This window comes from Channa argus, chromosome 9 (assembly GCF_033026475.1).
Source record: "Channa argus isolate prfri chromosome 9, Channa argus male v1.0, whole genome shotgun sequence".
NCBI classification, from domain to species: Eukaryota; Metazoa; Chordata; class Actinopteri; order Anabantiformes; family Channidae; genus Channa; species Channa argus.
In genome coordinates, this window is record NC_090205.1 from 10552184 (window position 1) to 10577828 (window position 25645).

The 25645-nt window shown below is 42.1% G+C and overlaps 2 protein-coding genes across 19 annotated transcripts in view; both read left to right on the top strand.

Annotated features, from left to right (window-relative positions):
• The window catches only part of lmo7a (LIM domain 7a), a 43591-nt gene that overhangs the window by 5312 nt on the left and 12634 nt on the right, over nucleotides 1-25645 (top strand). For 15 of the 18 annotated variants that reach the window (XM_067515153.1, XM_067515155.1, XM_067515139.1 and 12 more), the window contains 11 exons: nucleotides 1151-1221; nucleotides 3005-3074; nucleotides 7285-7391; nucleotides 14502-14532; nucleotides 15667-15780; nucleotides 16739-16961; nucleotides 17621-17864; nucleotides 22413-22442; nucleotides 23101-23215; nucleotides 24006-24145; nucleotides 24698-25358. In XM_067515153.1, the coding sequence (XP_067371254.1) occupies nucleotides 1151-1221; nucleotides 3005-3074; nucleotides 7285-7391; nucleotides 14502-14532; nucleotides 15667-15780; nucleotides 16739-16961; nucleotides 17621-17864; nucleotides 22413-22442; nucleotides 23101-23215; nucleotides 24006-24145; nucleotides 24698-25358 (1806 nt within the window). Of the gene's footprint in view, nucleotides 1-1150; nucleotides 1222-1256; nucleotides 1309-3004; nucleotides 3075-7284; nucleotides 7392-14501; nucleotides 14533-15666; nucleotides 15781-16738; nucleotides 16962-17620; nucleotides 17865-22412; nucleotides 22443-23100; nucleotides 23216-24005; nucleotides 24146-24697; nucleotides 25359-25645 lie in introns of those variants that run through there. The other 3 variants (XM_067515157.1, XM_067515156.1, XM_067515142.1) reach the window with 3 other exon arrangements.
• Nucleotides 19580-21608, top strand: LOC137132540 (LIM domain only protein 7-like). Its single transcript, XM_067515159.1, has one exon. The coding sequence runs from the start codon at nucleotides 19892-19894 to the stop codon at nucleotides 20804-20806; it is 915 nt and encodes a 304-aa protein (XP_067371260.1). The 5' UTR covers nucleotides 19580-19891; the 3' UTR covers nucleotides 20807-21608.

The following is a 25645-nucleotide window of genomic DNA, read 5'->3' on the forward strand; positions in this document are numbered from 1 at the left end:
AACCTTGACTGTTATCAGCTCCTAGCAAAAACAGACTTTATCACAACATTTACAGAACCTATTTTGTTACAATTATGAACACAACCCGACTGCCTGTGTAATCGCAAACTTTCTCAAGTTATCAGAGCAGTTGTTTGTTTTGAATATTAGGGGATAATTCCGGCGAAACGTTATGGAAAGTTTGGCAGAAGAAACAAGTCATTAGTGGTTGGTACAGAGTCAGATCCCGAATTATTAAAGATGTTTTCTGGGTATAACTGTAGGACATTTTGGAACTTAAAAAAAAATGTATTAATGAAGTCCAGCACTTATTAGTATACAGATAGAGTATGCATTTATGTGTAGTAATCTGTAATTAGGTACTGCACTTAAATGCACATTTAGATTTAGAAAAATGTTCTAAAGAAAGAAAAACTCTTGCTTTGGCAATTTGTTTAAAATTTTTACATTCTCAGGTTCTGCTTCGTCAGGCAGTTGAGAAGCGTTCCAACAAAATCGAACAGGAATCTCTGTTGAGGAGTGGCCATCAATATAAATTTGATATTCCATAACAAACTTGCAGTTCCACATACAAATAAGAAAAAATTGTACTATCAGTGATGCTCAAATGAAGTGCAGGTTACGGTGCAAACTGAGGGCATAAAAATGTAAAGACAAGTGTGATGTTTAAAAATCAAGAATGTTTAAATCTGTGTGTATATAGCTGCATGTCATGCATGCAGTGTGTATGTTTGTCTGCATAATGGCTCTTGGAGTTTCTGCAGTGGTGGTTTGAGATCATGGGAAAGGCATGAGGCTGCACTATAACACAGCGCTGCGTTCCTCCAGATGCTACCATAGCTTGCGGCTTGGGCAGCCTGGCTCCAGCACAGTTTTAGCTCAGCTCTCCCACTCACCAGAGGCTTTTAGCATTAAAGTGAGAAGAACCGAGCTGCTCCAGAGCTCCCAAGGAATACCTGACGCTGTCCCAGAAACACTGTATGAACTCAGGAGGAAATACCTCTGACTTCCTCTGCTACTGTTCTCAACATCCTACCTTTCTTCTCAAGCCTCTCCACCCCACCGCACACATCCATACACCCTTGTGGGTTTGTACTCAACCCTTCTTACTGTTTTGCTCACTGTTTTGTATCCCTTTTTTTTTTCCCAGGCAGTAACCAAGAAAAAATTCAGGAGCAACAACTTCCGATCCGAGCTGGAGAATGGTGTTCTGTTGTGTGAGTAAGTACTCTGCTTTTCCCGGGCACCGCTCTTAAGCCACTCATTCATCTGGAAGCCCTCTGCTCTCCTCCAGGTCTGCGCTCCGATGTAAGTGTTACTGATATTTCCCAGACAGACCCCCCGCTGGGTCACTGTTTGTTTGTCAGCCACAATAAGTGAGCCAGTGTTTCGAGACTGCACAATAGAGGTTTTGTTATGTACTGTAGTTATTTGATGTTGCTAGTGTCAGATCTGCCTTCTGTGGTCTTGTTTGAGAATATGATGTCTGATCTATTTCAAGAGGAGCTGTGTTGTCTGTTTGACAGATGTTATAGATCAGTGGATGGGCTGAGTGCCACCCTGGCTTTAATGAGAGCTATGAGAAAACATGTAGTCAATAGAAATCCTGCAGCTCAAACCACACTGGAAAGCTGTAGCACCCTGCTTTCTCATTAGACTGGGTGCATCATGAGTTTTGATGAGTTAGAGGAACAAATTTGTCTGTGCAAAACTGGCTTTTGCATTTATTCACCAACTGTTCCTCTAAGAGTTGTGGAACTGTGGCTTTTCTCAGATCGGGGGTGTGTTTGTGGGGTTTGTATGAGAGGGTTAGCATCACATCCTTTTTATACATGTATATGTGGGCAGCACTTCTAGATGGACACAGAGATGTGATTCACATGAATCAGCAGGAAGCTGTAATTACCAGCAGCCCATGCAGAATCGTCCAAACCTCTGTTGGCAGGGGTTCAAAGAAAAAGACCCTTATTCTGCTGATCTGAACCACAGTCCACTGTTTGCTTAATCTTTGACAACAGAGACACTTTCACACAGAAAGCTTTACATGTTTTCTCAGCATGAGGAAGAGGAAGACACAGATTACATCGCTTTCACTTAGAAAATCAGCCTCCATTCCTGTTGTGGTGGTGTTATTATAACAACTGCTTGGAAAGGAATGTGGGGTGCGGGTTGCCTGCATGCTTATATCCTACTTAGCTTTTAGTGTTTATCTGATGAAATCATAACAGCTTTCTATTGTTTCACTGCTGAATGCCTTTCGCATTCTTCCTTCACATGTATTGTCTGTTCATGCAAGGTGTTACTGTGTAGCACTCTTCGACGCTCCTGCTGCCTGTTTTTGCTTTCTTCAGACAAGCAAGCATTCATATTATTGTGGTTTTTGATTAATATATTAGAGGATCTACAGAAAAGTAATCGAGTATGGTCAATTTTTAATAATATGTACCCAGCTTCTCACATGGGCAATGTGCTACTGTTTCATATTCCACCATAAAGGAAATCGGATAGCATTTGTTTTTTTTGACTTGATTGGACAATAACAATAGTTCTTTACTCTCAGTACATTCTGCTGGTAATTCATCTACTTTTGAAGAAGTAGAAGATCTGAAGTGGGTTCTACCACTAAATAATTCAAACATAATAAACACATGCTACTGTCAGGTTATAAATCATTTTTGCTGTTTTTTATTACGGGGATTTTTTTTTTTTTTTTTTAAACGAAATTAACCAAAGATGCATGGTTTGTTTACAGTTGTCTCAGCAGTGGAGGGTATGTTTTAGGAGCAGAGGACCCAGTGTGTTTACATGGTAGTGTGGCTTAGGCAATTTAGCAAACTGAAACCAGGTGGCCACTATTAAACCAAGTTGTAAACACACAACACAGACACTTTGCAACACTTTTTGTTCATTCTATGCTAGTCTGACCAGGCTGGCCAATGACAGGGTGCTTTCTCTTATAACCTCTTCCTTTCCCTGATGTTCTGGCTCTTTCTCCTGTTCACAGCCTGATCAACAAGATCAAGCCTGGTATTATCAAGAAGGTCAACAGGCTGCCCACACCTATTGCTGGACTGGTAAGTCATCTGCACTTTTTATTCAACTTAAATGTGCAATATGGGGTCTTTTAGACCGCTTCTAAAGCTTGTTCTATAGTTTGTATTGCAGTTTTCTGTCATGCTTGGTTAACATGAGTTGCAGAGGATTTATTTTCCGATGTACAAGAAAGGAGTTTGACATGGAGCACTTTATCTGGCTACAGACTGGTGTGAGGTACGACTGCCAGTGGGAGAGAGATGTTTGCCTCGGTGACTTGTTGTTCTTCATACCGATATGTTCAGTGAACACGTAGTTACTTAAAAAGCTGCCACATTTGAGTGCACTCTTAAAATTACATCTGCCATGCTTGATTGACTGATAAGAGTTAAGAAGAGGACTGTGTGGTTTATGCAATAAGGTGCTATTGCATAAGTTTTTTTTCTTTTAACCAGGCATTGACCCGGCTTCAAATTTAGGCAGTGTGTGGCCCAGGCATTTTTAGCTACAGTGACTCAGTTGAAATGTTTTGGGAGTGTCTACATACAACTTGTGGGGAAGTAGAGGGTTGAAAACCCTACCTTAAACCCATCCCTCACATAGCTCTCTCTTGTGGGACTAATTGAATCCAGATGTTATAGAAGAATTATACAGAACCCTAACCCTGGGGTTAGGGACCGTGTCTGTCTGTGGACTCAGTAACTCCCAACAAGTTAAGTGAGACAATGACAAGTTGATGGCAGAGGAAACGGGCAAGCACTCAGCTTAGATGTAAATAAATAAATAAATAAATAAATAATATATCAATTGAAGTAACAATGACAAAATATCACAGCTATGTTATGACAATCAAAGTTCCTGCTAGTTTGTTTTGGACTGCTGCTAAGATAACTGGCAGAGCACCTGCTGAGGTAATGGGGTAAGGCATTTCCTCCATCAGTAGCACTGGTGTGGTATTTCAGAGATTTGGACACAAACCTGAAACCACCTGGTCATAAACTCTCCCGCAAAAGTGATAGCCCCTGGCCAACCAGGAGCCATCAGTTACTGCCAACCACATGGAGAGAAGCGAAGAGCTCTCCAAACAAACATCACTCACTCTGCTGTGAGCAGAGCTTTGCTCCCGAAGTAGTTTTAAGCAGTGTTGTTTAAGTGTGCTTTGTCCTGTATTTATCAACTCTATAAATACACTCTAGTCTGTTTTTTAACTGCTTTTAGTGTTTTTTTTAAATGTTAGAGAGCGCTAAATACAATTTCCAACCTTTAAAATTTATGTTTTACAATTTGTCACCTCAAAGTGGGCAACATTGAGTAGGATTAGTCCTAATGACTGAATGTTGATGGAGAAATGCCACAGAGAAACAAGAAGAGAAATGTTGATACAGAATAGTTTTTATCAGATCCAAGTGAAAGCCAAATATGCCTCATTAACACTCAAACATTTTCTCCCATTATTCTTAAGTAAAGGACATTTTTATTTTGCTATCTGGGAGAGATCAGCACTTCAAATCTATACCAGGCTTCATCTCAAGCAGAACAAAAAATCCAGTGAGGGAACAGGGGGAAAAAATGGAAATTTTTGGTTTTGCAGAAAATTTAGCAACACTGGCTCCAGCGAGGGCTCGTTTTTTGGCTTCACTTGTGTCCAAGTGAATGTTTCCCATGTCAGCATACTTCTCTGCCTGTTTTTGAGCACTCTGTGAGCTCTGGCTTTTGGTTATGGCGCCCTGGTTCAGCCCATAGCTCAGTGCTACTTTTACCAGTGTTGGGCAGCGAGCTGGTACATAAGTGGGGGCCCAGATTTGAGCCCCAATGGGCTTCATGAATGGAGCTAAAGATGATTCCATTGGCATTTGCTCATCGTGCTGTAATTGACATGGTGTTGGACGTTTCCACATATACCAACTCCTTTTGTGAGTTGAGGTAGCAGTGGGAGGAGATAAACAGTTTCGGTGGCCCTGGGGGGGAGTTTGTGTAATCATCTGTGCGATGACAGGCATTTGACTGTGGCCTGTTGCTGTGTTTGTGTTGGGTGTGTGTAACGATCGATCCAACAGTTGAGATGGACTTATTGGGCCTGCTTCCGGAAAGGCAACTTTTCAAGTATTTCATCTCCTGGTCTGTTGTGACAGATTTTTAAAAATGTGGAGCCTGATATTTTAAACACAGCTTTGTATGTTGTTTGAAGCACTACCAGGGGTCAGCTGAGGGTAATTGTAGAGTATGCCCAACTTGGACAAAGAATGCAGTTGAAGAAATTGACCACAATGTGGCCAGTAGGAACAAAGATGGTTTTATAGTAAATTGGACACCTTGTGAGTCAAATCTTTCCATTTCGTGGTGTGAAGTCCTTAAATCGGGGTCTGCATGAGAGGATTAGTGGCTGCTGGATGGGCACAGCGTTTTTAGCAGGATTATGAGCAGGAACAAATTAGCATGGCATTCTATTTAAATCCTTATCTCTGGATGTACTGAGACTGTTTGAGCGGGGTCCTAAAGTTTGTTCATAATGCTCTTAAATGACATTTGCAACTAAGGAATATTAATTAGCTCAAGCTGTGTTTTGACTTAACAAGGAGAAAACCAAGATCTAAAGGCAGAGACGCCTTAACAATGATGCTCAGCTGTGTTTGATGTTCCTCACCCCAAGTCATTAGGTTTATATATTTCTAAACAGTTTTGTAAGACCATGGCCATTCTCTGGCCTTCAGTTGCCCACACATAGCGTAGTGGCTATCAGCAGATATTGTACTGCAAAATGAGATATGTTGCATTGAAGCTACAGTATTTTTCTGTTAAATTTGGGGTCAGTTTCCTCTTGTAACCATGTCCATGTAGGTTAACTATGCTCCCATGAACCTTAATTTTAACGTTTTGTTTTTACGGCAAATTAGTATTTGTGTTCAGGGTATTTTTGAGCTCTTAATTTTTGGCAAGGAGCTCAGTCTCAATAGGGTGTCAGCATAGCAACACTTCTGCTTCAGTGTTTAAGCAGCGGTAATGTATACTATTATTTATGACTGTGTATACTTTACAAGCAGAAGTGGGGGAGAAACATACAATGTTTACTCTTCAGTGTAATTGACTTACTGTAGTTGCAAAACACTGGTCTGTTTTGAAAAATTACATAATTGTGACTGTCACCAAGACAAAGCAGGAGATGGGGGGGAAAAAAACTCTACTGTGTCCTGATGAATGAACAGTGGCCCCAGTGTCTCTACACAAAGTGACCTGTGAGACCAGGAAACATACTTTTAAGGGACAAGCATAGCTGTTAAAAAGAGAAGCCTGCACTGAGACGTCAGCTCTAAACTGACATTTGCTAATAAGCATGTTTGCCATTTAAATATAGAACAAGCAACCCCCTTATTATTCCAACCAATGTTGAAACCATGTGTCATTACACACAAACCCTCTAAAGCAGGGCAGTCCCAATGGGAAGTAAAGACTTATAAACAAGACATTAGGGATTACAACTGGAAAAGTCATAACCCCTGAAAAGGATTGGAGCTTTCATGGTCCAAATGCGTTGGAAATGCATGAGTTGTGAGTAAATTTATATAGCAACATGTATTTATTTTTTCTATCTTGCATTACACTCACATCTGTGTAAATTACGTGCACACACACACACAGACACAAACTTTATGCTGTATGAAATTATTGACATAGTGTAGGAGGTGAATCATGCTTTTGCTCCCATGTTCAGTTGAGTTCACGGAAATATTTGTCGGTTTCTGTCGCCCAAAGTCGTGTCATAGCAACCAAATGTCTCCAAAATAGTCCACCGCCCCACAGATTCCACAGGTATTCTGAGGAAAGGGCTTGGCAGGGAGGGGAGGGGATAGTTTCAGGGTGTGAGAAGGAAACGACAACAAGCAACCAACGTACTAGCACATGTGTCAGTTGTGCACTTGCATAGCCGGTTGGCTGGGACTTATGCAAAGCTCTGATGTCATTCTTCCGGGGTTTGACTTTGTCCCTAGCCCAACCCGGCACACAGGTAGCTTTGCTGCTGTCAGTCAGTTCTTGTCACACAGCCTCTCCCCCCCGCATGTGTGTTTGTGTGTGTTCTGCACTAGGTCACTTCTTATTTGCTACACACATGCTCCTCCCAGTATGTTGCTGTTCTGTGTTGTGAACTTTGGAAGCAGTAAGTTGTAGCCTGTGTCCCTGCCAAAGAATTCTTGAGTGATTATTCTTTGCCTCTGAAGGTGGAAAACCCTTACAACTGCTTTGTTCTTCGTCCAGGACAATCTTAACGTCTTCCTGAAGGCCTGCGGCAAGCTTGGACTGAAGGAAGCACAGCTCTTTCACCCCGGAGATCTTCAGGACGTATCCACAAGGGTTACTGTCAAGTAAGTTGTGATCTTGTGAGCTTTGCAAAATGTTTGTTGATATGCACCCTTGCCAATCAGAGTGGAGGTCATCTTGTAAGTTAATGGTTTTTAAATTTGTCTGACTGAACCAGCTTGCTTGGTTTGTAATTATATTATACACAGTGAGGATTTGACTTTTTAAATGTTTAGACTGTGCAGTCGTTCAGTGCACTTCTCCTCGTGTGAGGCATTATGAGACTTTACTGCAGCAGTGTTAAAAAAGGTCAATGCTATTTTCAGTTTTGCTGTATACACCTGTTGAACCACAGCGCGGTGTGTTGGCAGTAGCAAATGATGGAACTACACAAGTTGTTCGAACAAATAATCTCCCGCCTATCTGGGTCTCTGATCTGACCAAATCCTCTTTCTTTTAAATTAAATTTATCTTTTCATGACCTTTATCACAAAAATGAGTCCTGAATATAACTTATTACAGTCAGGTGCAGAGGTTGGTAGATTTTATAAAAGAAAAGTATTTGAATTCAAGCAGGTGCTGCTCAGGTGGTGCCTGAGTCAGCAACCAGCACAGAAATCTCATGACAAATAATATAACACCAACAGTGTTAGTGTTTAGTATTTCGATGTTTTTAGACAGTTGCACTGTTGTCAGATGCGTGCAAAGCAGAGATGCATGTGGTATGCTGAACAACCTGTTCAGTTTTTTACACAGGTGTGCCTTCAGAGACACCTGAGGGCAGGGTAGGGGTAGCAGGGTGGAGCACAGAACAGTTCAACTGTGATATCGGGATGTTGTTTAAGCAAAGAGAACAATAATAATTCTGCCCACGTTGTGTCGCAGCATCGTCATCTGTGCAGTCGAGCTCATTCTGGATGTTTCCCTTAGACGTTGCCAGAACCTCTGGCAACATTCTTCCCAAGATCCACCCATGACTGTCAGTTATTCATCAGAAAACTGACATTGATGTCAAAGCCACAGTCATCACAAAGACACACAGCAGCAGATGAACTGTACTCTCACTGTGGATTCTAACCTCTAAATAGACAGATCTCCCTGCCTTTTATCAAGACTCTCCCCACAGCAGAAGATATGCTGCTCTAAAATACGGCCATATCAATCACTAAATGTTTGATTTAGTGTCATAAAGATAATTCCTATATGGACTTTGTGCTCTGTGCCTTATCTGACATTTCCCCTCTTGCATAACATTTTCCCATAATATTGGCATTAAATTACTTCCAAAATGACATTCACAGTGTATAAAATTTATACATTTGTGTCTTCAAACACGACAAATTCTGATTTTCAGTGATAATAACTGAACTTGTATTTAGATCAAAAAAAGTTTTAAATTATTTAAAATTTTATAAATTTCTGTCCATTGAACACATGCTGAGTTAAACACCAAATCCCACATTGTCTGAGGTCAATCTCGCTCCGTTGTTTATCACCATGTCTGCTTGTGTACGTGGGTTTAGACAGAGTGGGCTTGCAGTACTATTTTTAGGACCTTAGGGTCACTTTGATCAGCAGGATTGACTGGAATGGTAATGGAGCTTTTAATAGTTTGACATCTTCTCCCAGTGCATTTTCCCCCTGCATGTGGTCCTGACACCTGCGCGTGTTTGTGTTTGGGCCGGGCTTCATCGAGGAATTCGTTTATTAATAGGAGAAAACATTAGTTTATAGTTTTTGTGTCTTTCATTTCTATTGTTATTCTTAACTGTAAGCAGGAAATTGCCCTTTTTTCTTAAATGCAGCTGGTCTTCATTGGGAGAATTCTTCAATCTGGCAATACTTTATCCAAGATGAAAAGTGTTGAGGCATTTGTGTCTTTGTAGACACAAATCCATGTTGCAGTATTTATAACTCATAAAGAGAAGGATGGCACACTGGGTGTAACATAAGGAGATAATGTCAAACAAGGCTGCAGACGGCCAACAAATGACACTGTTTGACTGTTGCCTATCAGACTCTAGGCAAATGAGTCACAGCACACACACCGAGAGAAAGTTGACTCTATCAGCTGTCTTTGCCCCTGGTGTGTGTCCAGCCTCCACTCCCTTTAACCCTGTCTGACAGGTGCTTTGCTCAGCTTCCCTGTTTTCGGTTTCAGCAGTAATGAGGCTGTTATCTTGGTGGGGCTCTGCACTGGCTTTCACGAGGGCTGTTGTTGAGTTTTCTTTGCAAAATATTGACGTCTTTTTATTACATAAAATAATTGAACTAACAAAAACAGGAATAATTGTTGATTAACTCGTTTTTAAGGAAAATGACAGAAAGCAAGCAATTTGAATAAGATACCATCTGGGTTTCGGGTCATTTTTTTGACCTTTTAATGGGCCCAACAAATTACATACTGATAATGACAATAAACACTGGTCGTTTTTTTAAGACTGTGTTATGCTGAAAACGAAACCTAAATGATTTAGCAACGGTTGACCTACTGTACACCTCCTCCTTTTGGCATTAAGATGTTTTAGGATATTGGCTGAAGCTTTGTGTGCTAAACATTGTGCTGTTCATACTGGTCAGTATCGTTGCAGCCATAAAACATTAATGAAAATCTGCTTTGACCTTTGAGCTATGGCATTGCCACCATCTGCAGGCCACACGGCTCTTCTGCTCTGTCTTGTGAAACCTGCATTCTGATAAAGACATTTATCAGTTACAAACAAATTCAAAATCAAATCTATCACACGGCATGACAAACAGTTGTGATAGAAAATCTAAAGATTTACTCCGTTCACCCATGTGAACTTTAACCAGGTGCAGCTCAAGACCCAATCTGATTCATCATCGGAGGCTATGATTCACTGACTAGTTTAGACTATCTCTGTCAGTTTCTAACAGCAGCTGCCCAGGAAATGAGGGTATTAGAGTGCTGCAGATGAATCATGGCATCGAAAAGAGCTTTATATAAGTTCCTTAAGATTCTTAAACTGCATTGAAATTCAGTCGCGTGGATTCCAGGTGGGACCAGGACCCCTATTCTTGGACAAGGTTTTTCCTAATGCCATTTTTGTCACCTTTACATTGACATCTGTGAATGTTTTGACTATTTATTTGTCGCTGCCTGCTTTTTCAGCATCGGCAGGCTGTCGTTTTTAGCATAAATGCACTACCTGCTCAGCACTAAACTGCATGCGGCCACAATTAGCAACTAGATGGTAAACTTATTGAAATGATTAGTAGCTAAAGAGCCAGATAAAGAATTTCTAAATGATGCGAGTGATAATGTAACGTCTGAATGTCACCATATGAGTTTATATGTTGATGAATAGCAGGATACTTTGTTGACAGCACAGTACTTTGATGCAGGACCTTTAGTTGTTTCTTTTTACTGACTACAGTGTTATTACTCTGTATTTGCTGAAGTAGCTACAGTACAGCTATGAGTCCAGCTTTTGTTCTGTGACCTTGAATAAATGACAGAACAAACCCCCCACTAAGACGAGGCCAAAGTCTCACTCTGCGCTTCTGTTTGATTAAGCAAATTATTGACAAGGGTTGACTGCTCTCCACGCTTCAAAACTAAGTTGGAAAAGATCAGCAGGCACATCAAACATTCATTGTCCTTTAAGGAATGTCAATGACCCTTTCTACACAATAAAGGGGAATGGCTGTGTGCTGTGACTTCATGATTTGGATTAAGCAACGGCATGTCTGGCTGTAGATCAAATCAAATCTTTGAGCTACCTGGAGGAAGATGTTGATTCCCAGACAGATTTTGGCAGCTTGTTACCACAACTTAACTTAACATAAATTCTTCTACATTATTTCTGCACACTGCCGTTTATGTACTTTAAAAGTTGATATAATAACTCTGTATTTTAATTGAAGATCCTCATGTGTTAGTATTTCAGGTGTGGTTCACTGAGCTAGCATTGCCTGCTCTGGTTTCACAGTTTATGGTCCTGCTGCCACTTCGTGTTGCAGCGCTGTGTCAACTGTGGGCAGATTGTGAAACCAAATGTGATGATGGTGAGCAGCCAATAAAGTTTCTTCACTATGGGCACTGCCCTAGCTGTAAAAGGCCCACACAAGGGTCATATTTGTGCTCCATAGTCGACTCGGAGAAAGAAATGCCAGCCTCACCCTGTTTCCTCGCTCACAGAGGCTGCACTGTCTCTGCTAACTACGACACACAATGATGCCTCGACACGGTCTCACCCACAGCTGATTGTTCCATTCAAAATCTCCCTGTGTCTAAGGTTTTCAGGACTCCTGAGAGTGTTTGGGTGTATGTTTTTAAACCCAAAGCATTTAATGACAATGAAGGAACATAGTTGACTGATGTTGCATGCGGTGTTAGTGAATACAGCTGAGCAAGGGATCCTCGTTGTGAAGGTATGCTTCTGATTGTACATGCACACCCATTAATTTAGGGCTTTTGCACTGGGTTTATTTGTTTGTGCTGTGGATGTCATTGTTGTAAAGACGTAGATATGGTATAGACCACAGTCAGCAGCTGGTTCATCTAGGTACAGTATAGAATTGGATAGCGTTCACCTGTTGTGCTTGTTTGCTTTATAGCACAACCGAAGAGCCACAGAGAACCAATTGAATGACCTGGAAGGGTCATTTACTTTGGCTTCTGTTAAGATGTTGTTTGTCTAACCTTTAAACTGTAGCTTTTGTTTCTTCTGTTGTCTGTTTCTGTTTGTCTCTGGTTTGTGTTGGCCTACACACACTTTTCAGCCCTTCCAAGTCCAATCAAGTGTGGCAAATTTTTGCTGCACACACTACATATAGTGTTTTCCAGGCGTTATGACATTTTGGGGCTAATTACTATGTAGCAGAAGGGGTTGAGTTTCACAAGCAGGTATTTTATTTATTTATTTGATTCTCCCAAGAAGTTGAAAGGCGGAGGATCCCATTAGCTTGTGACAAGTAGGTCGTCTTTCACCTTTTGACCTTTAAGACTAGTGTAAGAGGCTGAGATGGATGGATGAAACAAATGCCCTGTTGAAATGATGAGAATGTCCTGTTAATTTGTGAAGGTGGAGGATTTCCTGTTACGGCTTTGTATACCTGTATACATTGTCTAATAGGGGAATCTAAACCATCCTGTTTGACTTTGTAAAACTAAGAACTTAATACATCTTTACAGGTCAACACATTTCCTTCTGATGACTGTTTGACCTTCTTAAATACAGATTTCTATATGTGGTCATCATTTTTGTACCAATTTTTATTTCCTTCATGTATAGTATCTGTGGAAGATAAACACAGACAAATGCCTTACATCTCCCCTTGGCACAATGGCTACCAAAAACCAAATAGTAGTCATTTTAACTGATACTGCTACTCAGAAGCTATTCTTTGAATCAGACTCCAGTTATGTTTTGTCTATGATTATTTTAAATCATGTGAGCTTTCAGCTGATTCTGACTGGCTAGTGCAATGTCCTAAGGCTCTTGAGGCCTGAAAATAGCCCCTTTTTTTATGTTCTCCTCTGTTCAGACATTACCACTAGCTATAAATGAGCATTATGAGAAGCAGAGTGGTGGTGGTTTTGGTATATGGCTTCTTTTGTTTCTGGACCTGAATCCCACTGCTGTACTCTTAGAGTTCCAAGCCACACGAGAGAGGGCACATTTTTCTCCCGCCTTTTTTATAGGACCCATAAATTTTCTGTATGCCAAGGTGGTAAACTTCCATTTAACTTTTCATCTTTGAGGAATTGCCATGTTGGAAATCTTTGTGTGAGGTGGTGCATAATAGTGGGAAAGTTGATCTGCTTCCATTTCAGTAAAACACTGGTGGGAAAAGTGCTCAGACACTTTAACATAAGTAAAGTGCCTGTACAGCAAATGGATAGTAAAAGTACTCTATTTTGAGCTTAACATATTTAATTATCAGTTATAACTATCAGTTAATTATTTATTTATCGGGAAAATAGATACCTTTGTCTTAACATTATACAAAATTATGATTTAACTGTGAGATTTTAGTTTACTCTCACTGCTCTAATTGTGACCCTTGGCCACCGTATCACTTTTTGACAGTGTTTAGCGAATTACCAGTTCAGCACGAAACAGTGGACAGACATGGTTGGTGACTTGGTGATGAACACAGCGGAGTATTTAGCAGCGAGACGGCCAGATATTTCCCTCAGGAGTTCATCATCGCCGCCAAAGATCAGCGGCTTTCAGCTTGTCCCTTTCAGAGGTCACCACAGTGGAACGAGTTCTGGACTTTGATTTGGCCTGAGAAGATTCATGGGGCAGGGAAGGAGAAAATACAAACTGCTGCAACACAAATATGAATTAATTTTAGGACCTTTCTATATTTTTTGCTTGGCATGGTCAGATATCGAACAGTTGGACATCTCTATTCGGTTTGCCTAACCATTTGAGAGATTTAGAGATGAGACGTCTGAAACTGCTTACAACTCATTTGAAACACCGTCACAAAGTAGACGCTAACATTTTCTAAGCTGAAAAGTTTGGTACAAGCATGTTGATATTCAATTTAAGTACAATAGTTGAGTAAATGTATGTAGTTACTATATACCACTGACTCCTCTACTAAATGGTTTGTTTGTCCCCTGTTCTATGGATACTGTGTTGTATTTACCTCCCTGTTTTCTTTGTCCTCCCTGAAACAAAAGCCCACACGAACCGGAACAGGTTTCATTCTCAGCAGGTGCTTTGCTCGCATTTTATGCTGGGAAATAGTTGCCCTCTCATGGGCAGAGACGCATGCCTAGCTACTGAATTAGCACATGATAGCAGGAATGTGTAGTAGGAACAGAGAAGGGGAAGTAGACTTTCAGTCATCATTATGATTACTGTATCTAATGTTGGTGTTTGAGCGTCTCTAAAATAGACCCCACGGTATATTTAGGGGACAGGAACACAACATGGATGTGAGAAAGCTCACTAATTAAACTGTTGTTCAGTCCCGACACTTTTGAATGGTTTGCAATCTTGTTTTGCCCCCAGTAATGTGAGTTTGTTTTTCTCTCGGCCTTTGTGATGTTACGTGAGAGGCAGGAGCCTGGATTGTGCTCTCAGTTTCCAGCTCTTTCACTGCCTAACACATATACTCAACAACTATGCCCCTCTGTTCTTTTATTGTCATTTTCTTTCATACACCTCTCTTTTCTGCTCATTCTCTCACAGGCATCAAGAGACCAACAGGAGGCTGAAAAATGTAAGTAGGGGAAAAAGTAACGTGGTGTTTTTTTTTGTGTCTGTGCTTGATTTGTTGGCATGTGATTCAAAACTTTAAACGTAAACTAACTACCCTGGAGGTTAAAATAATAGAATTGTATAGATTCATTGTATCTTAAGCATTTTACCTTTTATGACATTTTATGTAAGACATAAAAATGTGATGTTCATGCTTGCATTTAGATTTATTGCTCACACTCGTAAAATTGTATCACTGTTTCGGGAAAATGTGTGCCTTAATTACGTAGGAAACAGTTGTAAGGTTACAGTAAATACAGGACCAGATATGGAGGATGACATGCAACAAAGGTTCCGGGGGCCAATATACATCATGAATATAGTGTTTACACAGTCAACATCATTAAACGCTCCATCACAAGAAGGCCTCCGTCACTTTCACACTGGGTTACTGGGATTCTGAAAATGAGCAACTTAACTCCAACACCACAAAACCCAGATTTACTGTCTACATCTTTACATTAATCCTTAGCAAAGCTTGCCGTATCGGAGCGGCTTGTTTTTCAATTTCAAACAATTACTCTGTAAATGTACTTTTAAGTAGTTTATAGGGTTGCTTGCCTTTAGATTCACAGTTTTAAGTCTGGAGGCTACACAGTACAGTCAGATGTTTGCCTTTTTAAAAAGTGATTCATCTTTTTAGGAGATATTCGACCAATTCTGTAGAATTGCTTTTAATTTTCAAATGCAAGTGAAATGGTTGCTGGAAATGCTACATGTCACATCACTGCTTCATTTTGTTTGTTATTGTTTTTTTTTTATTTTATTTGCATTCATCTTTTTCCTGCATTTTTATGTTGCACACTCCAACTTCAGCAATCAGATCATTTCTAAATTTTACACAAACAGTGTCTTGTGATGCATACACAAACAGCAGCAGAGTTTTCTGGATGAGCCTGGAGACAATAGCACGCTGTGACCCTGTGTCACAGCGTGCTCCCACTAGAACAATCACCTGCTTTAGCGCTGCACAGAACATTCGCCAATCGGGGAAAAGGAGTTGCTATAATTTCCTGTATTCTGTCTGGTAATAATGTTTACTTTTGATTTTTCAGGCATGATTCTGTACTAAACTCTTTTATTGTTCTGTTTAAAGGTTTTGATCACCATTTACTGGCTGGGTAGGAGAGCTTACTGCGATCCTATCTATGATGGACCTTACCTGAATTTCAAGGCATTTGAGGGATTATTAGGCACAGCACTATTCAAGGTCAGTTCTCTAAGTGGGTAATTAACCCATTGTACTCTTTATGCTGTCCTGTCCATGCGGTCATGAAGAACAAGCCTCATTTTCATGTGGAAACCAGAGAGAGCATGAATTAAATCCTCTTTTGCAGCCACTGCGCAGTACATTTCTGTATCCTCCCTGGTATGTCGACAATGTGTAGAAGAATAAGCTGAGGGGCTGCACCTTGCCGGCCACTTAAACCAAAGCTATGTTAAGTCAAAAATGATCTGATCCCTTGACTCAGCTATTTTAATCTTGTTTATAGCACGGCACACATTTTGCATAGTTTACACGTTAAAATAGCTGCTTCTTTTCCTCCTCCCCTCTGCCCATGCCAGTGTTGAATTTGGCACTTTGCTTTCAGATAGATTTATAGGTAGTGAGTGCAAGGCCCCTGTAATTCAAGTGACAACAGGGATTTTCAGTAATAGCAGTTGGTTACTCCACGTCTTGTATGTTTAGCTGGGTTTAGGCTGGGTTTAGTTTGTGGACTTGTATTGTCTGGTAGGATTCAGTGGATTACAGACCTGAAATCATTTTCTTTTTATAGTGGTTAACAAGTTTTTGCTTGTTTGAAGTCCAGCTAGTTAATGTTACCGTGTGTATGTATTTATGTACCGTGACATTTTTATTCTGTGCAGTAAACATAGTTATCGAGGGTGTGTAGATTATGGTTCTGTTTGTTTCACCGATGTTAGTGAATAGAAAACAAAGAGGTTATTCCATTAAATTGCAGCATGCTTTCCCCTTACAGACAGTGCGCTGTAGGTGTGTATGTTTACAGTAACTGCACGAATGAGAAGACCAGACACTTCTGGCTTCACACTCTACCTAGGAGATTCCCCCCCACACACACACACACACACACACACACAACGAAGCGAAATGTTGCAATTGGCACCCGATTATGTGACTGTATTTGTGTGTGTGTTTATGAAAGGCTCTGCAGGATTCGTCCAGTCAGAAAGGCAGCAACGTCAGAGACAGCGGTTTTGGAGATAGCTGGTACTCGGAGCGAGAGGAGCTTTACCAACTTAGAGGAGGAGGAGGAGGAGGAGGAGGAAGCGGCCACAGGAGAGACGACTCCCTGGACAGTTTGGAATCTTTGGGCTCCCGACCCCACAGCAACTCATCTGACGCCACTCTTAAAGGCAGCAGTGAGGGTAGGAGGCGTCACATCCTTTTCATCTATACATAAATATCACAAACACACGTGTCTCATGCCATATTATTTCTTCTTCTCCTCTTCTTGGTCTTTGAACCTTACATAATCTGAATATATGGCATTGATGAGGCCGTAGCTTCTCACACTTCGAAGGAAATTGGCAATAGGTGATCACACGTCTTCAAATGTATCTCTGCGTGAATATTTATTGTTCCGATCAAGTGTCTAGAACTTCAAATATTTGTGTACAGGGCAGATCTGCAGCATCAAAGCCAGCATGTTGACTCCCTTCAATGAAATCAAATACCTATTGCCATCTAGTGGCTGTGGAAGTGAGTGGTTTCGGTGAATGTTCACCCAGGTCCCGAGAACGAAAGCCGTAGGAGTGCTGTCTGTCATCTTGTTTCATCATAGATGTGTAGTGTCCTTCGAGAGCGTGAAGTGCAGTGAGAAATTCCACAGCTGGTCACATCAGCTTGTAAATGAGGAGGCCTCTGCTCATCCCACCAACCCACCCCCCCTTTACTCCTCCAAAGTCACAGTGCCTCTCACCTCGTTTCTCCTTTTGCTACTTTGTTGTCCTTAGCAGATCTCTGTGCACCTTCTCTCATAATCTGTCTTCACATGCTTGTGCCCTGCTCTTCTTCCATGCTCCAGGTTGTTGCAGTGACACTGAGGCTGACCCGGTCTTCAGGATGGCTGATAACAAGGAGACACTCAAATACCGCCGGTCGGCAGTGATCACACCCAAGGCCGCCGCACAGTTTAACCAGTTTCTACCCACTAAAGACAAACCTTCAGGCTATGTGCCTGCACCACTGAGAAAGAAACGAGCCGAACGCAGTGACGACAACCGGCGCAGCTGGGCCAACCCCTCAGAGGAAGAGGGCATGCTCACCAGGTACTGTTATAACTGTTTTCAGTTTTCTTAAAAAGCCATGCACATAGTAAAAAGTGTTCTAGGAATGGTGGGGTTTTACCCAAAGCCAAAGAGTTTTTGACTGTCTTCTCCAATTAATGTCTGTTTTGTGGTGTTTGTTGTCTGCGAATGGTCGACGGTGTTGTTTTCATTTTTGCTATGCTGTGGGCAGTGAAACAAGACTTTCATCCCAATGCTATGACAACAGTCAAACATCCCAGAGTGCCATACCTGTGGCTCATCCACAGTGGGAGTTTGAAAGTGGCAGTGATTCGGACATAGACCGACCCGATCCGGATCTCGTTCTGGATGACCTGGCCAGCAGACGCTTCCACAGCCCCTCCCCAGCTCCCCCCACCAACTTTGCCATTCCCATCAGTCCCCAAGCAGGGGGAAGAGTATCTGGAGATGGAGGTGGCTCCTGGCCCAAGGTTACTCTGACTTCCAATGTTGCCCCCCACCAGAATGTGGCCTGCTTCAGGTCAGAGAACATGAAGCTACCGTGTGACTTTGACGTGGCTGTTCAAACCAGAGCGCTTCTCTTACCCTCAGTTTGCATGGTTGATTGTAACCATGAAAAACACGTTTGGTTGCAGTGTGCTGCTTTTAACAGTGCAAATGTTGAGTTTGTTGGTTTCTGTTTGAATTGTTTTGTTTTGAAAATTAGCTGCAGAGCGTCATAATTTGCTCCTTCTGAGTTTATTGAGCTTTGAGCCGTGATTCGGGTTAACAGCATGACTCCTCGAATTCATACTTGCCGCCTTACAGTTTGGGTTTGAGCTTGCATTGGTTTGCTGATCCTTGCGTCATCTTTGTTTGAGGATGCTGTGCTCCTCGTCACGCGGTACGTGTGCTGTGATGCTGCTGACAATTGACAAATGTTGGCTGTCTCTCTTGAGCAGCGGTGACGTCAACAGAGGGGTTATTAGGCCCCTGCAACAAGGCTCCGTGAGGGTGGACAACCGTGGAGCCGTGTGCACTCACAGCCTGTTCAGGGAGAATTACGACGACTCTGAGGATGAAGACGATGAGGTAGGCAATGCAGATCCCATCCAAGATGACCTCTACACACGCAAGATGGGCATTAAACCTCAGCCTGTTGGGAATATATCATATGACAAGTTCTTGCCCAAGTTCTGGACGCCTGAAGAAGACGCTCACATACAGAAGATCAAACTGGGCTCTCAAACGAGACCCTGGTATAAGAAGATACAAGGTTTCAGGTGTGTGAGGGCATTCAAATCTAACACATACATGTACACTTAGCCTCTCTTCTGTCAATAAACAAACTTTTTGATTTATAGAATAATACAATCAAGGGCTAAATATATTTCCTGCTTGTTGCACAGCTTTTCTAGTTCAATTTCACTATTCAATCCTTATGTGCATGTCAGTTTTAAGATGCAAAAATTGGTTCACTGCTTTTCCTCTATAGATTCTTATTTTTCTTTCTCTTATCCTACTATTTCCCCCTGTCTTTCCATTTTTCCCCACTCTCCTGCACTTCTCCTTTCCTCTGTTCACCCTGCTGCATCCGACTGTAGCCAAAAGAAGTCCAGTTCTTCGTCAGATGATTCAGAATCCGACAGCAGTCCTTGGCTCTCATCTGCCCCCTCTCCCTCTGGCCCCTCTCCCTCTGACTCCCACACAAACGAGGCCTCGGCTCACAACACCCTTGTTGTGGGGAAAAGGTCGATACAGCTGCATGATTGTGACGAAGAAATGTTTTAGAGCATTGAAATTTCAGGAAAGAATATAATTGGCTCCTGAATTTCTGAACAGCTGATTAGTAAGAAACTGATGCTGTAAAATACTATTAAGCTGCTGGAGTATATCTAACACAAAACATAAAGCAGTTTGCTTGCACTAACCTTAGCAACACATAGATTATGCCTCAGCAACGTTCTATGTTTATTACAGCCGAGACTTTTTATAGAAACTATCGCATTTTATTTCATAGCAATGCAAATGTAAAATCCTGATTTAATCAGCATCTGTTTGAATTAAATATGACTTCTATCCCGGCTTACTGTATCTTTTCCTCCTTTTCTTGCTCTTTGATCCAGTTCACATGCATGCACTCATCACTTCTCTGTCCTTTTTTCTCCTTTTGCCCACGCTGCAGTCTTCCTATGCAACCACATACTCCCCCACACCTCCCCAAGATACAATCCCCTCTGTTAGAGACTCCCCCTCTGATGTTTGCCCCAGTGGACCCCACCTCAGGTCCCAGACTGGTCAAAGGTGAGAGGTGGCCTCTCTTAGGGCGCCAAGACCCTCGGGAGCCCCCGGACCCTATTGATTATGACAGCATTATCCCTGACTTGGAGAATGATGACATGTTTGCCAGGCGGACTCTAGCCTTTCAGTCCAACACAGATCTGGCTATGGCAAAGACCCAACTAAATGCACGCCGTCGCCTCTACACATCTGAGCCGCAGCTCAATATTGTCACCCAGGGACACAGCCACGGTAGCACTGATGAGAATGATTTCCCAAACATCGAGCAGGATGATGTCGTGTTTCGTAAGGAGAAAACCCAACAGGCTCAGCAACAGCGGCCTCTCTCAGGAGCCCCAGACAACTATGTCCCCATGCCCATCCCAGAGCCCTGGGCTCTGCCTCCTGATCTCAAAGCCAGACTCCTCTGCCCCCCATGTCCTTTGACTAGGGAGGCAGCGGAAACTGAACAGAATCAAGTTGAGAATGAGCCTCGTCCTGCGACAGATGACATGCTTGTTCGGAAGCTTGGGATTAGTTCTGATCAGAGCCAGAGCTCACAAAGGGCCAGTCAGAGGTGTCCTTCAGTGCCTTCTTCCTGTAGTGAAGGCGACCTGCAGAGGTGGCAGGCTATCAGGGAAGCCAGTCAACTGAGATATAAAAAGAGGCTTATGGTAGAAAGGCTAGCTGCTCTGAAGTTGTAGTAATGTTTTCCTACATTTTCTATATCATTTTAGTCTGAGAAACATTTTTTGTCTGATTTTGAATCTAAGTCTAGGCTGCATGCTGAATTAATATTTTTTCCTAATAAATCTTTTTGTCGTCTTGATTCAGTAGAAATGCTTGATATGGCAGATGGGGAAACCTGGGGAGAGAGAGAGAGAGGGTGTGACTTGAACCGGGAATGTTATGTGGCATTCAGTCTAATCATGCGGCTAAAAGGCCACCGTGCGACCCAACATTTTATTTTTTTTTAAGGTTGGTTTGGAGGCCTCAATAATCAGAGGAGAGTTTTATCAATTAAGCTCTTGTTTCTGAAATCGTATGGGTGACTTCACATTTATTGGATCCGTCATGAGTGTTTCAACACAAACCTCAAAGTAGAAAATGTGGTGAAATTCAATAATGACTGAAATTTCACTTATTTTAATCATTTGTTGTTACTTAAGATTTTTCCCCAGTCACAAAACTATAATGACAGGGAATTAATTCTGCCTTTCTATTGTAAAGGATGGATATATGATATATTTTACTTTACATTTACATACCACAGACAGTATGTAGAGTGGATGTACAGGTTGCACATTAAATGTACTGCTGTTGTGTATTTTGTGATTTATAAACAAAACCGGATTGTAGCAATTCGACAACTTTGCTAACTATCATTTCACAAGCATTGTTAAACAGACCCAAATGCATTTGGTTTTGTTTTTCCATCAGACCAAGTTCGCCTATGAATGAAAAAAATATATAATTCTTAATAAAGAAAATAAGTGACTTCATGAACTTGCGATGTAATGAACTGTCCATTTGTTGACCTCACCTAACATCTACAGTAGCGTGGATCTGACCAGAGTGCAATGTTGCTTTCCTCAGCCAAGGGAACTTTACACTGACATGTAAAGCTCAAAGTGCAGCAGCATGAGGGCGTGGAAAGTTTCAACCTGAGTAATAATTCATTCATAACAAACTGAGCACACTGACTGCCCTGAGCAAGACCATTAAATGTAGTCTTGTCTGTTGAGCCAACATGAAAGACTGTAGAAATTCCCCACTGCTTTGAAAGAAGATGCAACTTCACTCCATGGTAACCTGAGCATAGAAATGTACTGCAGTGTTTACTTCACACACACACACACACACACACACACACACACACACACACACACACACACACACACAGAAATGCACAAAGCAACCACTTATTCTAAGTCAAGCTTATCAGGATTTACTTTAACTCCATATGTAAAGTCTATATTTCCAGTAATGTCATGTTGTTGTCCGCAGAAAGGTAGCTTTGTTAGGGATGGATATGTGTCTATACACCTCCCCAGTCAAATGTCAGGGAAAGGAAAGATGATACCGTGGTGTTTATCTCCAACATGTGCACTGCAGGCTTTGGTGTACAAGTGAAAACCTGCAGGTGTTTTGGCTCTGTTCATGTACTTTTAAAAACCCTGAACCTGGGGATAAGCAGGGCTGAGAGACGCCAATTGGCCTTTCGCTCCTAAGCACTTCACTGTCAGATGCACTATCAAAGGTCAATGTGCAGCGATGTGACTTTGCCTGTGCTTTTCTCTGGTTCCCTAGAGAGAGCGAAATTGAAGAGAGTATCATCGGGTGAGTTGGAATGGGGCACGTTTGCATTTTCTCTGGCCTCTTACAGTCACACCTCACTGCCTCCTGCTTTTGTGCTGCTGTTCTCATTTTCTCGCTGCTAAATGCTGACACACAACGTAGAGTATTGTATGGTACAGGGCCAAGTTTGTGCTGGTTAGTCGGGGGTGGGGGTTCATCGTCCCATAAAGCTCTTTTGGCGTCTACCTAATCTGAAGCATGAAGAAGTTGTAGTTATCATTGAGCAATGATTTAAACACTGAGAGAAATATGAGACCTACTTAAAACATTACCTGTAAGTGACAACAAAGAGTATCTTTGTCTATAGGGTGTGTGCTTTAGGTGACTTTGCACTTTTGCATGATGGGTAGGGCTTTGATATTTGTTACTAACTCACTGAACTTACATCACTGCACAGTTGTTTGTGGTTGGCCTAAGTGCTGTGTTTGCAAACTAACATGTGGTTCCAGGTTTAAGGTCCTAATCAACTGGTTTTCAGCATGTGGGGTACAAGTTGAAATTTATTTGACTCTTTTAAAAGTAGATGATGATGCAATTTCTGTTTTACATTTTGGTCAAATTGCCAGCATGTGCAAACTAAACGTGAGCACCTCTTTTTTACTTCAGCTGCACGTGTCCGGTGTTTTTACTCTTTTCACAGGAGTAAATCTGTGAGTGACATCCAGGTTGAACCCAGCGTCTTCCGGCAGGTTCGCTACGAAGAGCTGCAAAAATTCCGTGAGCAGGTTAAGCAGAGTGAAGATCGGTGGCAGGATGTGAGTACAACTGATGCTGAATTGTAATGCTTGAGGAATATCTCCCTGCTTTTCATGATTTTTGTTAGTCAAGACAAGTTGGCCGTGGTGGAAAAAGAGGTTGTTTCCAACACAGGTAAGATTGAGGTGACAGGTGAGAACATGATCTGTGCAACAATCTGGAGAGCAGGTGTTGTGGTGCAGTAGATGGCCACAGGATGAGAGAGAAGCGGGACTCATTGGTGCAGATTGGTGCAGCACTGCCCTCTGGGTATGGACTGTCCTCATTTCCAAATTCGAGTCTTTGTGGCAGGAAACACTCGGAAACATAAATATGTATTGATGTAATAATATAGACAGATAATGGAAAACAGAGTATAATTTACCCTGTTGCCACTGGCTTGGTAGTAATACAGGGTGGTGTCCCAGTGTTATTCACAATGGTTCCATTTCAAATATTTGTTCTTAAATAACAATTATGACTGGTAAAGGTTGCCTACGCGTACACGACAGGCTGACACTGTGGTGTGACTGTCAGCAGTCTGAATGGTGTCATGACAAAATAATGGAGTCTTAAAGCAGCATTTAGGTCACACAGTCCCCAGTACACAGGGGAGGTGAGCCGGGAGGAGTCTAACACACACAAATAGAACACCTTCAAATGTAGCCCTTTCTCTTTTTTGTCTTTCTCTCTCCTTCTCAACTTTACTGTAGGGTTAGATGTGCAACACAATCACTGCGTTATATCCACATCTAAGCTAAACTGTTAGGAAGTGATGCAAGTGGTGATGTGGCTTTGATTTCTCTGCAGGACCTGAGCAAATGGAAGAACAGGCGCAAGAGCGTCAACTCTGACATAGTGAAAAAGAAAGAGGAGCGGGAGAGGATAGAGAACATTACATACGGCGATAACAGAAGGTCCAAGACCTTCAAAGAGATGCAAGAGGAAAGGTAAGAGAAGATGCATCTGTTCAGGTACTTTTGAAGAATGAAGATATTTGTGCTATGTCTAATTATAGAATTTTAATTATTTTTACCTCATCATGTCTTTACTAAAAAAAAAAACAACACACTGAATTTCTTCCTCTTTTACACCTTTTGTTTAACACTCAGAAGGGGATCCTTTGCTAAGGTAATTAAAGAAATGACGTGCATGAGAAGTTTTACAGTATCAAACACAGACTTCAGGAATATTTGTGCAGTAGTGAGAGAAGACTGTTTGTAATTCAGTCAGTGTGAAAATGTAATTTAATCAATGGCTTACAACCTGCCTCCTGCTTTGTTGGCCCACCGCTCTGCCCCCCTTATTTTTTCAATCTGACTGGCTTTTTTTTTTTTTTTTTATCTTGTCATGGTCACTCCACCATTTGTAACTTCCATATACCCAACCTTTGTACTTCTCCCCATCACCCACATTCGCTTTTTTCTTGTTAAATATTTTCCTCATCACTGTCCACTTTTTTCCTATTTACGTCTTTATACCATTTGCCTTCTGATCCACAGAGATACCCAAGGAACTAACAGAGGTGTCAGTCGTATCGCATCTCTCTCTTACCTGGATGACGAGGACGTATTTGAAAAACCTGTCATTTCCCCTCGTACGCGAACCCTCCCTCCCAGGAGCTACACTATTGACGCTCCATACTACACCCCAGAACCCTCTGAGCCTCCTCTGAAGAAGCACGAGCCCGTCGCTGCTTCCCCCGCTACTGGCAGGGCCGCTTCCCCTCCCACCTCACAGGAAGTTGAAACTGTGGATGCTCCTACCATCACTCCCAGAAGCCGCAGCTCTCTCCAGAGCTCCAAGTCTCTAGCAGCTGCACCTCCCCAGAGCAGTCCAGTCACAGAGCACAACAGCACTGCCAAGACAGAGGAGACCACAACCATCGTCTCTTCTTCTAGCTCCCTGCAAAAGGTCTACGAGCCAAGGCGCCCATTGTCGCGCGCACAGACTGAGACGGAGGCCCCTCCCTCTGGTTCTCTGTACAAACAACAGCCGCAGCTCAGCTCAATGGAACCCAAGCCTACAGGGGTGTCTCGGGTTTCTGCTTCCCTCCCCAGGAGCTACCAGAGAGTGGATAGCTCACGTCTAACTTCAGTAATCGCACCAAGGCCGTTCGGGTCCCAGCCCTCTCGTGTCACCTCAGTGCCCAGAGCCTCAACCGTGAGTACCAGGTTTTTTTAACGGCTAAACACAAACTACTAGTGCAGCACAAAGGGCTGAAGGACGTCTATAGAAAAGGAGGAAAAAGTGTTTGTCTATCTTGTTGGTAACAGAGAGAGCGCTTTGAGTACATCGCTGTTTACCAAGAGTCTGATCTGATTACGGCATGAATAATGGATGAGGCTGTGCATCTGAGCACTACCTGATGTTTAATTGTGTCAGTGCAAATAATCTTGAGGCTTGTTTAGTAACTGAAAACAGTCTCACACACGTTTAAAGAGTTGACA

Coding starts and splice junctions, on each gene's coding strand:
- LOC137132540 (XM_067515159.1), top strand. CDS start 19,892: ATGACTTCTATCCCGGCTTACTGTATCTTTTCCTCCTTTTCTTGCTCT.